The sequence below is a fragment of the Triturus cristatus genome, chromosome 12, assembly GCF_964204655.1.
Source record: "Triturus cristatus chromosome 12, aTriCri1.1, whole genome shotgun sequence".
In the NCBI taxonomy this organism is placed as follows: domain Eukaryota; kingdom Metazoa; phylum Chordata; class Amphibia; order Caudata; family Salamandridae; genus Triturus; species Triturus cristatus.
In genome coordinates this window covers 206,127,083-206,139,834 of record NC_140595.1, presented here as the reverse complement: position 1 = coordinate 206,139,834, position 12,752 = coordinate 206,127,083, and the positions used below count along the sequence as shown (strand labels likewise).

The 12,752-nt window shown below is 45.7% G+C and overlaps 1 protein-coding gene across 3 annotated transcripts in view; it reads right to left on the bottom strand.

Moving 5' to 3' along the window:
- Nucleotides 1-1,062: 1,062 nt before the first annotated feature.
- The window catches only part of ENKD1 (enkurin domain containing 1), a 93,911-nt gene continuing 82,221 nt past the window's right edge, over nt 1,063-12,752 (bottom strand). For all 3 annotated transcript variants that reach the window (XM_085637922.1, XM_085637923.1, XM_085637924.1), the window contains exon 8: nt 1,063-2,836. In XM_085637922.1, the coding sequence (XP_085494048.1) occupies nt 2,676-2,836 (161 nt within the window). In that variant the 3' untranslated portion in view covers nt 1,063-2,675. The remainder of the gene's footprint in view (nt 2,837-12,752) is intronic.

The following is a 12,752-nucleotide window of genomic DNA, read 5'->3' as shown; positions in this document are numbered from 1 at the left end:
GAGGATTATTCAGCCTTACAGTGCACAGCACCTGTCACTGACCAATAGGCAGTGTAGCTACTTCAGTGTGGTTCAACAAGGATGACACAGTTTTAATGGCTTGCACCCCAAAGCCCTACAAAAGTTAGTAGACTATTTTGTAAAATTTATTGCAGATCTGGATTTATCAACTAATTAAAAAAACTCTCAGATCATGGTTTGTGGCCCTAAGACGTACAGTGGTACCGCATCAGTTAGTGGGAACAAATATTTAACTTGCGTGCACAATTTCCTGTATTTGCGAGTTGTGCTTTAATTCTTTGGGCACACAGGATTCCCATATTTTGCAAGCAAAACAACACTATGTAGGGTGATAGGAGCTCTTTTGAACCTTTTGTGGCCTACTGGTTGCAAGGCCATGTCTCCTCTCTTGTCTATGTATAAGCCTCCGTGTGTTCCAATAGCTAGTTATGGTACAGTAGTTTGGGGTTATTCAAACAGCCATCCCCTGCAGGTTGAGCAAAATAGCCTGTGTGGGCGAATGTTGCACCTACCGCCTACTTGCTTCCACTTTGTCACTGGGAGATCGGTTTGCCGTACCTTGAAGATCTGATCAAACTGGTCCCAATCTTGCTATGGCTTTCGATTTGGACCAACCCTGAGGCAACTTTGAATAAAGCTATTATTAAATGTGTTTACTGCAAAATAAGGGAGCAGTTATCCCGCAGATTGCCTATATTGATTCATCCCTAAAAGATCTTGATAGCCCGAAGCTACTCACTCGCCATCTCTCGTAAACACAGAGGATAAAAAGAGAGTGAAATTTCTTTTTATGAGAAGATGAACTCTGAGGGAGAGCGCTAAAAGCAGTACAACTACAGTGCAGTATTACTTTAGCTTTAAAAAAACAGATGGTTTGGCGCCTTATTTATCATGGGCAATAGGAAGATGGGAAAAGTCACTTTTGTTCTGTTTCAGGGCAGGAACTGTCCACTATCAGCTTCGCTTACCCATGGAATTAAGTAGCCTATCATCCCTGGGTTCTTGTCTGTGTGACAGCACTTTTGAGCAAACCTTGCGTCATTTCTTTTTTTTGTTGTTGTACATTTTATGTAATCCTAACTAAACAATTTCTGATACCGTTATTAAATAAATTCCCCCTGGCACAGTGCAGGGTGGCTCTTCGTTATTTGCAACTGTTCAACAGTGAGGAGGTTTGGCACAGAGTGGGCTCCTTCCTGAGATCTGCTGTTTTCTGTAAGAGTAAGTAAGCTTGATTTATGTTTTTACCTCTGTTTACAAGTATTTTTTGTTGGCACATATATTCCTTAATTCATTTATTGTGCGTATCTTATTGTTTTGTATTTTAACTTGCTTTTATGCATACCCCGGTGTGTGAATAAATAATTATTTGATTTGTCACTGACCAGTGAAGCCTGTAACAAATGCAAATATTAAATGGGATAACAGTTTGGAGTTAGTATGTTTGGATCAAGTCATATTCAAAGCATTGACTCATTCTCTGCAGGACTAAGACTCTATAAACTACTAAATAAATTACTGTTGTTGGGTTTTTATGAAAGGACAACAGATTGAGAAGCGAGCAGATTTCAATGAGGAGGTAATTTCCTAGATGGTGACTTTACATTTGAAATTAACACAGAACGTTTGCAGACTCTAGAGGTCTTGCTCAGGAACTGTGACAGTTCGTAAACAGTGGCCAAAATAAAAATGTCTACTTCCTCGGACATTGGGAACTCCTCAGAGAGTTAACATAACATAATTAGCCCGTGCCAGGGACGCCATAAAATAAATACTTTAAAAATATACTCTTGGTATTCTTTCAAGAACAATCTGAAGTTTAATATGTGGTGAGGCATCAGGGTGTGAAATGACAACCTCTTGCCCACCACTCTCAAAATACTAATGTAATTTTTTTGCAGATCGGTCTACCTCCTTGACTGCTTGAACACCCAAAGAAATCACAATCATGCTTAAAGCATACGAGCATGGCAGTACTGCCTGGTCTTTACCTGCCCTTTATCATGTCTTCCAGAAAAACTTGACAGGGTGGACAGTAAAAGCTGCACACGAGATCTGGCTGGCACAGATTGTTACATTTTGATCTTAATTCAATTAGACAATCTCTTCCTAAAGGATTATAACCAGTCCATCCTTTGCATTAGATGACACCATCCACATCTCACAGGTGACATTAGCACTTCAACCCTAGTGTAGAGGTCACCAGCATTCCAGGCCATAGCTGTAGAAGTAAACCACATTGCAGGGGGAGCCTCTCCCCTCCACTCGTAGAGTGACACATTATTGCTCAGCAATTACCACCACCACTACTACTTAGAAGTGTTGCAGGATATCACATTGAGCGGTTGATATAATCCCTTACATCCAAAACTGTGGTATAATGAGATACTACACAAAGGCAAGCAAGGCATACCTACTCAGCTGCATTGCATAATTCATCATCAGAGATCATACTGACATTATCCAACAGCAAGACAGTTTGGTTTCAGATCATGATGCTTTTAGATAATGGACCCCATGTCGTGATGAAGGTGAAGTGGTAGAAAAAGACTTTAACAGTACAGTCAATAGGAACAAGTGCTGGTGCTCATCGAACCTGACATAGCTGGCCCACCATAAATCTCCACTGAGAAGCATGCTGGTCCCATTACAGATCAAGAGTCCGTTCGGATGAAGACTTTAGGTCTAGAGAAAATTTTGAGGGCCTCTTCAATCTCCGAGAGCTTCTTATCAAGTTCCGTCCTCCGATTCTGAATGCTGAGTGTGTCGGCTCGGACAGGCAGTGTGACCAACTGCTTCAATAGCTGTGCTTGAGCTGGAAAAGGGAATTGACAGATAGTTGCATACAGTATTGATTTTGCAGAGTGAGTGTATTTCAAAGGAGTAATGTAAAAACATTTACTGCTCTCAGGGACAGTGTCAGAACATGTTCTAGTCTGTTCATATAGGTTATTTACAAACAGAGAATCATTTCGGTTGCGGCACATGACTTCATAAGGTCTTCATTTTTCTAAGCCACAAATAGCATGTATTTTTTTGGGGTGCACAAAGACTTCTTTCCAAGTAATGGAGAAAGTGTGTGTCTTGTTTGTCAGCAGGTGACTCTTGTTTGAAGAAATAGTGTTAAGGGTATACAAGATATTTCTTCTACTGAGTGTCGTCCTTTATATTCACATTGTTAATGACGGGGAACATTTTGCAGTGAACTACCATGGGGCAGGATTTGAACAGGAAACGATATTTAAATTAACTTTTACATTGAATAATACATTTGTCACTCAGCCCTTGCTTCTGAAGCTAGTAATACCTACCCTGCAGGAGATGCAAACAAATTTACTTCATTGATTTGCTGGCCTCAGTATAAAGTATATTTAGTCCTTGTTCTGTCTTTCTGCTTTGCTCTGATAACACGAGACACATTTATGGCCTCACACCTTAAGTCTGGTTATAATGTTGATTGATAAATATATTATCAACATTTCCTTTATGACAACTCCTACATACACCCTCAACATCTGATCAGGTTTCTATTGAGCATCTATGGCTCTTTCGCATGTGAAATATTGCTTCCAAATTGATAGGTTACTCAACAATAGGAACGTAAGTCAACCCGCGCTGCATAGAAAGCATCTTTCAATCAATAAGTATTACCTAAGAGATAATTCCTAAAAAAATATATCAACTTTAAATCGCACAACTTCAAACTGTGATATTATATTCTTAATCCCCTCCAGTGTGCCTTTATATAATCTGTAAACTATGTATGTTATTTGATCCATGCTAATTAATCATTAAGTTCAAGTTTAACTTTATTAATGTTTAGACACTTGTCTTTAAAACATACATTTTAAAACTGGTTACATTTACATTTAATTTAACCCCACGTATCTCTACCCTCCCAATGCTTCTGATACCGGCTCAAACCCGAGTACAAATATGTTTGATACATAAAATCCCTTCTTCCTTAATGCCTCAGCTCTAAAATATCTAACTTAAAACTTTTTGGCCTAGCCTCTTGCACCACTAATCCAGCATATTTTTAAAAATGGTGCCAGGGCACACGCAACATCGGATTCCATGTTCAACAAAAGTGCAAGTGCGTTATTATGATGATTTGATCATATCTTATAAAAAGCGGTTTTAAAATCAGATGTTAAATCCTATGAAAATGACAATAATCAATTAACAGATAAACATTAACATTTTTGAACCTCAAACCACATGTGCAGTTATTCTCCGCATTCAGAAGAACTGCAAATCAGGAAGTGCCGATATGTACGGAAATGCCCTCCTGTTTTCCCAAGATTCTAAAGTATACTTTGCAGAAGATCTATTCCCAACATACTCCATATCAACCAATCTCGACTCTCCTCTATTGGCCATATTTAGTTCAGCGTTCGAAAGATGGGAGGCCTCAGTTATCTTAAATTCCTTGATTTTTAGGGCCACTCGCAATGGCAACTAACTTATTTCGGACCTGTAATGCCTATCTCAGCTCCCTCCTTCCTATTTTGGCAGTGCATAAAGCTGATACCTTCTGTCTCTCTGAGGACCAAAGTTTTCACCAAAATCGTAGGGTTGCTTTTCTGATGGATACATCTGCCAGTGGATTCCTCACCTTGTGAATATCCCCTGCGCCAGCAACATTCGGAAACTTTTGTAGCAGACCACGCCGATGAGGTCGAAGAGGCACGGCTCCGCTCGCGACTCCGCTGACGTCACCGGCTCCATAAGAAGACCTCGTCGGCATGATGACGTCAGTTCCCTTTTTTCCGCGCCGTCGACGCCAACGGATTTCGGGAATCGCTGTTGGTAGCTTCATTGTTACTTGTGTTATCTCTGGATTTTCTCCGTTTCTCTTTCAAGGATGTCGACAAGAAAGTCGGGTTTCAAGCCTTGTCGTGAGTGCGGCAAACACATGTCGATCACTGATCCACATGAGGACTGTGTGTGGTGCTTGTCTTCTGACCACGATGTGGATGGTTGTTCCAGTTGCCGCAAGATGAGCTCGAAGGCTCTCAAGGAAAGGGAAGCAAAGCTCTTCATCGCAAGGATGAAAAAGGAGAAGAGAGGAAGAAGGAAGTCGAGGACGAGGTTGAGGTCTCGATCGAGGTCGGGGTCGGCGTCGAAGTCGACTTCGGGGCATGCTTCGCGAGCCAAGAAGCATAAGAAGAAGAGGAGGCACTCTTCTCGACGCCACTCGGACAAGAGTTCGGCTCCGAAGTCGAAGTCGCCATCTCGACGTCGGAGGGACTCTGTGTCTCCTTCTCCTCTGCCGGATTCGCCTTCTGGTCCTTCTTCTCCAGTGGCTTCCCTGGCTCCGGCTTCTCCGGCGCCGGCTCAGACTACGATGCCGGTTCCATCTCCGGCTCCGGTTCCATCTCCAGTTCCAACTCCGGCCCCGGTTGAAGATCTTCAAGTCCCGGGTGAGCCTGCGACGCCGTTAATTCCACCGTCGGCGCCGGTTGGCCCGAGTCCGGTGATGACTGACCAGTACCCTGCTTTCCCTGGTCCAGGTCAGGACCCCTCGCATTATTTAAATGCCATGTACGGGGTATTTGCTAGAGCCATGTACACCACTGGTGCACCTGCGGGTCCGATGGGTCCAATGGCGTTTAATTTGGGGGTGCTGCAAGTCTATCCCTTTATGCCGTTCTTTCCGGCGACGCCGTCTTGGCATCTACCGGCGCCGAGGACGTCGACGCCGCTTCCATCTTCACCGGCGCCGGCTCGACCTCGTTCGACGCCGGCTGCTCCTGCGGATCCACGTTCAACGCTGGCACCGGCGCCGTCGGATTCGAACACGGCGCCGCCGACGCCGCTGGTACGGATTCGGTCCAGAAGGGAGGCTCAGAGGGTGATTGATGAGCGGAGGTACCTTCTGGAGGAAGCAGAGGAAGGAGAGCTGGTGGAGTCGGATGAAGTGTTCGAGAAGCTTAAGAAAGCTAGTGGGCTGGATTTGTCTCCCGAGTGGGAGATTACTCCTCCGCCTGATGAACCCTCCAAAGATGTGGCTCCGTATCATGCGGTAATCAGAAAAGCTGCGGAACTGCTTGATCTCCAGTTGCCAACAACGGAGTTTAAATCAAACATTTTGACTGAGGTTTTACATTCTCCTACGGCAGTTTCTGAACCTTTGTTACCTTTTAATGAGGCCATTATTGACCCTGTGTTGGAGGTGTGGCGTAAGCCTTTTTCTGCAGTCTCCAAGACGGTTGCTAGGAGGTATAGGGCAGCTCCAGGGGACCCTGAATTCTTGACATCGCATCCATCACCTGAGAGCCTGGTGATTCAGGCGGCTTGTTCAGGGAAATCCAAGGGTGCTTTTCCTCAGGTTCCGGGGGACAGAGAGGCTAAAAGGTTGGATCAATCGGCCAAAAAGGTCTTTTCATCGCTAGCATGGCTCTGAAGTCAACGAATGCCACCTGCCTTTTAGGACGTTATGTACATGCACTTATGGATTCTGCTAAAAAGCGGGCGCCAAAACTATCTGAGGAGGATAGGATTGGTTTTCAGGAGATCTTGACTGATGCCCAGGCAGCAGCACGACAGGTGATCCAAAGTGGGCTGGACACGGCGGATTCAGTGGCAAGGGTCATGGGATCTTCTGTCGCCACTAGGAGGAGTGCGTGGCTGAAGTCTTCAGAGTTTTCCCAGGATGTGCAGTCAACTCTGTTGGACTTGCCATTTGATGGATCTGGCTTGTTTGGCAAAAAGGCAGATGCTGCTCTTGAACGTTTCAAGGAGAGCAAGGCAACGGCTAAGTCTCTGGGCCTTCAGTCCCAGTCGAGGGGGTCTTTTAAAAGGTACAGAGGGTTCGGAAGAGCATCCTTTCGATCCTACAGACAGACCCAGCAGCAGCAAGGTTCCTCGTCTAGAGGATTCCGAGGTAGAATTAGGGGTCGCACACGTGGCCGTCAACTCTCATCCTCCTCTTCCTCCTCCTCAGCCCCTCCCACCACCGCAAAGCAGCCCTAGATCCGCCATTCCGGATCATGTTGGTCCTGTGGGGACCGGCTTACCCATTTTCAACAAGATTGGGAATCTGTAACCACAGATCTCTGGGTTCTGGATCTGTAGAGAATGGGTACGCCCTTCCCTTTCGGGAATTCCCGCCAAATTACCCTCCTTGTCAAGGGGCTTCCTCGGAGGGCCACCGTCTTCTCCTGCAGGAGGAAGTCCTGAAGTTGTTCCAAAAAGGTGCGATGGAGGTGGTTCCAGAGCAGGAAAGGGGTCAGGGATGCTACTCCCGGTATTTCCTGATTCCGAAAAAGGACGGCAGATTGCGTCCGATATTGGACCTCAGAATCTTGAATCTTTTTCTAAAGCAAGAGAAGTTCAAGATGCTCACCCTGGCTCAGGTACTTCAAGCGCTGAATCAGGAGGACTGGATGGTGTCGATCGACTTGCAGGATGCGTATTTCCACATCCCCATCCTGAAGTCGCACAGGAAGTATCTCCGGTTTACGGTAGGGTCGCAACATTATCAGTTTGCGGTCCTTCCATTTGGTCTTACTACTGCACCCCGAGTCTTCACGAAGGTGATGGCAGTGGTGGCAGCCCATCTCAGAAGGTCGGGGATCTCGGTTTTCCCTGATCTGGACGACTGGCTGATCAAAGCGGAGTCGCCAGAGAAGGTGCTACATCATCTGCAAGATACGGCTCAGCTGTTGTTCAAATTGGATTTCTCGATAAATGTGCTGAAATCTCACCTGGTGCCCTCTCAGCGCAACCTGTTCATAGGTGCGGTACTGGACACTACTGTGTGTCGAGCATTCCCTCCTCCTCAAAGGATTCTCAACATACAGGAAATGATTCCTTTGTTTTACAATGGAGCGGTCGTTCCAGTTCTGAAGGTCCTTCGCCTGATTGGTCTGTTCGCTTCCTGCATTCTGTTGGTCAACCATGCACGCTGGCACATGAGGGCACTCCAGTGGTGCCTCCGCAGGCAGTGGTATCAGCACAAGGAAGATCTCAGGGAGTCTGTGAGGATCTCCAGAGAAGCTGCGGCGGATCTGTCTTGGTGGAGCGGGGAGGGCAATCTGTCTCAAGGAAAGCCCTTCCATCTACCTCCATCGGTGGCCACAGTGATTACGGATGCATCCACTTTAGGGTGGGGTGCTCATCTGGGGGATCTGGAGATCAAGGGTCTTTGGTCTCAAGAGGAAGGGTTGCTTCACATCAACCTTCTGGAATTGCGGGCGATTCGTTTGGCGCTCAAGGCCTTCCTCCCTTCCCTTCGCGGTCAGTCGGTTCAAGTCCTGACGGACAACACTACCGCGATGTGGTATATCAACAAACAGGGAGGAGTGGGGTCGCATTGTCTCTGCAGAGAGGCTCTGCGTCTATGGTCCTGGGCTCAGGACCATCAGATTTGTCTGATGGCAAATCATCTGGCCGGGGTTCTAAACGTACGTGCGGACAGTCTCAGTCTGCAGTTCGCCGCCGACCACGAGTGGAGGCTCCATCCGGAGGTGGTTCGTCACGTCTTTCGGATGTGGGGAACTCCTCGGGTGGACCTGTTCGCCACTCACGAGAATGCTCACTGCCCGTCATTCTGCAGTCTCCAGTATCCGATGCAGGGAACGTTGGGGGACGCGTTTCAGTTGAGTTGGGGCTCTCGACTCCTTTACGCGTTTCCTCCCATACCCTTGATTCCTCGGGTTCTGAGGAAGATTCGCCAATACCGGGCCCAAGTCATATTGGTCGCCCCGGATTGGCCAAGAAGGGTGTGGTACACAGATCTTCTCCACCTCTCCTCGTGCCCTCTGCTCCGTCTCCCTCTGAGGGCAGACCTCCTCTCGCAATCGGAGGGGCAGGTTCTACACCCCCACCTCCAGAGCTTACACCTTCATGCCTGGAGATTGAATGGGGCAACCTGAATTCTTTTTCTCTCCCACCTGATGTGGTAAATGTAATTTTGTCTGCCAGACGTCATTCCACCAAATCTATATTTTCTTATAGGTGGTCTAAATTTGTACTTTGGTGTGGTGAGAAGTCAATTGATCCTTTGAAGGCTCGTCTGTCTAACATTCTACAGTTTGCCCTTTCTCTTGCCCAGCAAGGCTTTGCTGTGGCCACTGTAAAGGGATACTTATCGGCTTTGTCGGCTTTCCTTTGCTTGCCGGACCAGCCTTCATTATTCAAATCACCTATTGTGCTTAGATTTCTCAAGGGCCTCACAAACAGATTTCCTCCTACTCCCATTTATTGTGCCTCAATGGGACTTAAACCTTGTCTTGACTTATCTTATGGGTTCTCCCTTCGAGCTCTTACATAAGTGTCCCTTGAGACTGTTGTCTTTTAAGACGGTTTTCCTTATTGCAATCACCTCGGCAAGGAGGGTAAGTGAGCTTCAAGCTCTTAGTTCCAAATCCCCGTTTTTGACCATTCATGCTGAAAGAATGGTACTCAGGACCAGGGCTGCATTTTTGCCTAAGGTGGTAACTCCCTTCCATCTGGGGCAATCCATTACCCTTCCTTCCTTCTATCCTCCCCCTCACCCTTCCAAGGAGGAGGAGAGACTTCACCGCTTGGACCCTAAGAGGGCAGTGAGCTTCTACCTGGACAGGACAAAGGACTTCAGAGTTGATGACCAGCTCTTCGTGGGCTTTGTTGGCTGCAGGAAAGGTCGAGCGGTGCACAAGCGTACCCTTTCCAGGTGGATTGTCTTGTGCATCAAGATATGCTACTCTTTGGCTGGTAAGGAACCTCCAGAGGGTTTAAGGGCTCATTCCACTAGAGCAAAGTCTTCCACTTCTGCTTTGTCTAGGGGTGTTCCTGTGGAGGACATTTGTAGGGCGGCAACTTGGGTCGCCCTCCACACCTTCGCGAAACATTATTGCTTGGACACCGAGGTGAGGAGGGACGGACACTTTGCTCGTTCCGTCCTTCAGGACTTTCTGGTATAGAAGGGTGGACACCCTCCTCCGGGAGTGGAGACTGCTGTGGAATCTATTCACAAGGTGAGGAATCCACTGGCAGATGTATCCATCAGAAGAACAAGTTACTTACCTTCGGTAATGCTTTTTCTGGTGGATACAGTATCTGCCTGTGGATTCCTCACTGACCCACCCGCCTTCCCGTTGTCCACCCTTGTATACCTTTAGTATATGATAGTGTTTCATGTACATTTATTACTGTCAAAGGCATTGTGTGGTTTATTTTGCCTTTCTGCTTATTCTCCACACTGTGTGTGTTGCTTTGTATATTGTGTACTGTGTATGCTATGTATATATTGCTGTCTGTCCGTCCGTGTGCCTCGAAGGCACGGAAAAAAGGGCGGAACTGACGTCATCACGCCGACGAGGTCTTCTTATGGAGCCGGTGACGTCAGCGGAGTCGCGAGCGGAGCCGTGCCTCTGTGACGTCGTCTTCGACCTCATCGGCGTGGACTGCTACAAAAGTTTCCGAATGTTGCTGGCGCAGGGGATATTCACAAGGTGAGCAATCCACAGGCAGATACTGTATCCACCAGAAAAAGCGTTACCGAAGGTAAGTAACTTGTTCTATAGGCTGAGGAATTCTGGGCCTGCAAATCCCCTTCCAGTCTTATTGCCTGGGCCATTGCACTTTTTGGTAGAGCGAACGCTTTTTTCAAATACTTGTTCTCACACCACTCCCAACTTCCCTCTATACTTAATTACAATACCTCAGCCCAGTAAAGACATTGATAAGGGACCATTGCATTATAGACTGTCAAAAGGGGAGACCAGGATGGGCCAACAATGGTATTCTCAAAACGCATCTCCACCAATTCTTTATGTGGGGCCTAGTTTAGCTTTTTTGTGAACATCATACCTAGGTTCCTAAAGGACGATACCACCTCTCCTGTACTATGACCTAGTAACCACTTATACCGTTTTTTTCCCCCCCAAAAGGAATTATTTTTGTTTTTTCCAAGTTCACCTTTAATTTATTAATCACACAATTATTAAATCTATTCAGTTTTCTCGGTAGGCAGACTTCTGTCAAATTCAGAATTGCCAAATCATCTGCATAGAGTAGACATGACACGTGTCTACCCCATATTTTCGGCAAAAAGGACTGTGTTGCCGCCAGAACCCACGGAAGTTCGGCTAAGAACAGAGAGAACTTGGGGCACAGGATGCAGCCCTGCCTTAATCCATTTCCTAGAGGTATTCTCCATGAAAGGGCCCCTTCCAAGTCCAGCTCCACTTAGGCCCAATTTTCAGAATGCAATTCCATCAGGATTGCCAATAACCACTGGGGGATGCCGTGCTGTCTTAATTAAGCTCAGAGTATACTACAATCTACCAAATCAAAAGCTGAGCTAAAATCAACAAAACAGCAGAATAAACTACCAGTTGTTTCCTTCGCCTAATGCCCCGGGGCCCACAAGCTGAAGCAGTGATCTAACATTGAGTGCCCATGCTTAAAACCCCCTTGTTCCAAAACCCTCATCCCAATTCTTCAATGAGCCAAGAATAACCTTGGCATACAGTTTTGCACCTCAGACTTTCATCTTAACGAACCGATTGTGCTAAAATAATTTTTCCCAAATCCTCTGACATGAGCTGAATGTACTTTACATTCCTTGGATATAAAATGCTGCCTAAAGTTCTATCTGGACAGAACCAAATCCTTCCGCAAATCCAATCAATTGTTTGTAGCTTACAGTGCACCTAGGAAAGGTTCACTCTGATGAAACAAAGCATCTCTAGACAGATCTCTAGTGCAATTCTCTTCTGCCAGCCTCTGCTGTCAAAGGTCTGTGCTCACTCTACTAGAGCTGTGTCAATGGCTCTGTTTGCTGGTGTGTCCCTATCAGACATCTGTAGAGCAGCAACCTGGAAGACGCCACACACATTTACTAAGCATTACTGCTTGGATTCTGTGGCCATGAGAGATGCTGTAGTGGGACAAGCAGTGCTGAGAAATGTTTCAATGAAGGCGAGCCTTTCTTTACTTTCTACCATCCATTTTGACGCACATTTTCTTTTTTCTATTTGAAGTGTATTTACTGTTATGTATACACAAACCATAGTTACTATTTGCATATGTATATATTTTTTCTTATTACATAGCGAAATGTGCTAATTACTGCTCTTTACTCTGATTCAAGCATGCGAGTCTATGAAAGTTCCAATACTGGAGTAAGAAAATAAGTTATTTACCTATAACTGTAGTCCTCCAGTATTGGAGTCTTTCATAGATTGACATGCGACACACCCACCTCCCCTAGAAAGGCTCATCTAAGCTACTTCTTATTGTACGCACTGTGCTTAATAAAATCTGAGGGACTAGAACTCCTTTCAGGAAGGTTCTACAGGGTTGTGTCAGCTGATTGGTTGTTTTCTAAGTTTGGTCCTTTTTTAAATAATGACTTGGATATGTAACTAAATAGTGTGGCCTTGAGCCTTTAAGTTCTATGTCTACTGTGACATTACTTTTCTATATATAGCGGAGACTCCAATCTCGACGACTGGGAATGAGTCAAACATGTGAATCTATGAAAGATTCCAATAGTAGAGAACTACAGTTACAGGTAAGTAACTTATTTACTTTCAATTCTGCCATGCATTTTACTGTTGGCTTTTATAAAGCCATCAAGAAATAATCATCAACCAATGAAGCACTTAAGTTGCAGACAGCTATAGAATCACCATGTCACTTAAACACTTTATTACAACCGCTTCAAAAAGGAGACAGAAAGAAATCACCACCTAACTCAGCGCTGAATTGCAAAGAAAACCGATACCCGTTTTTAA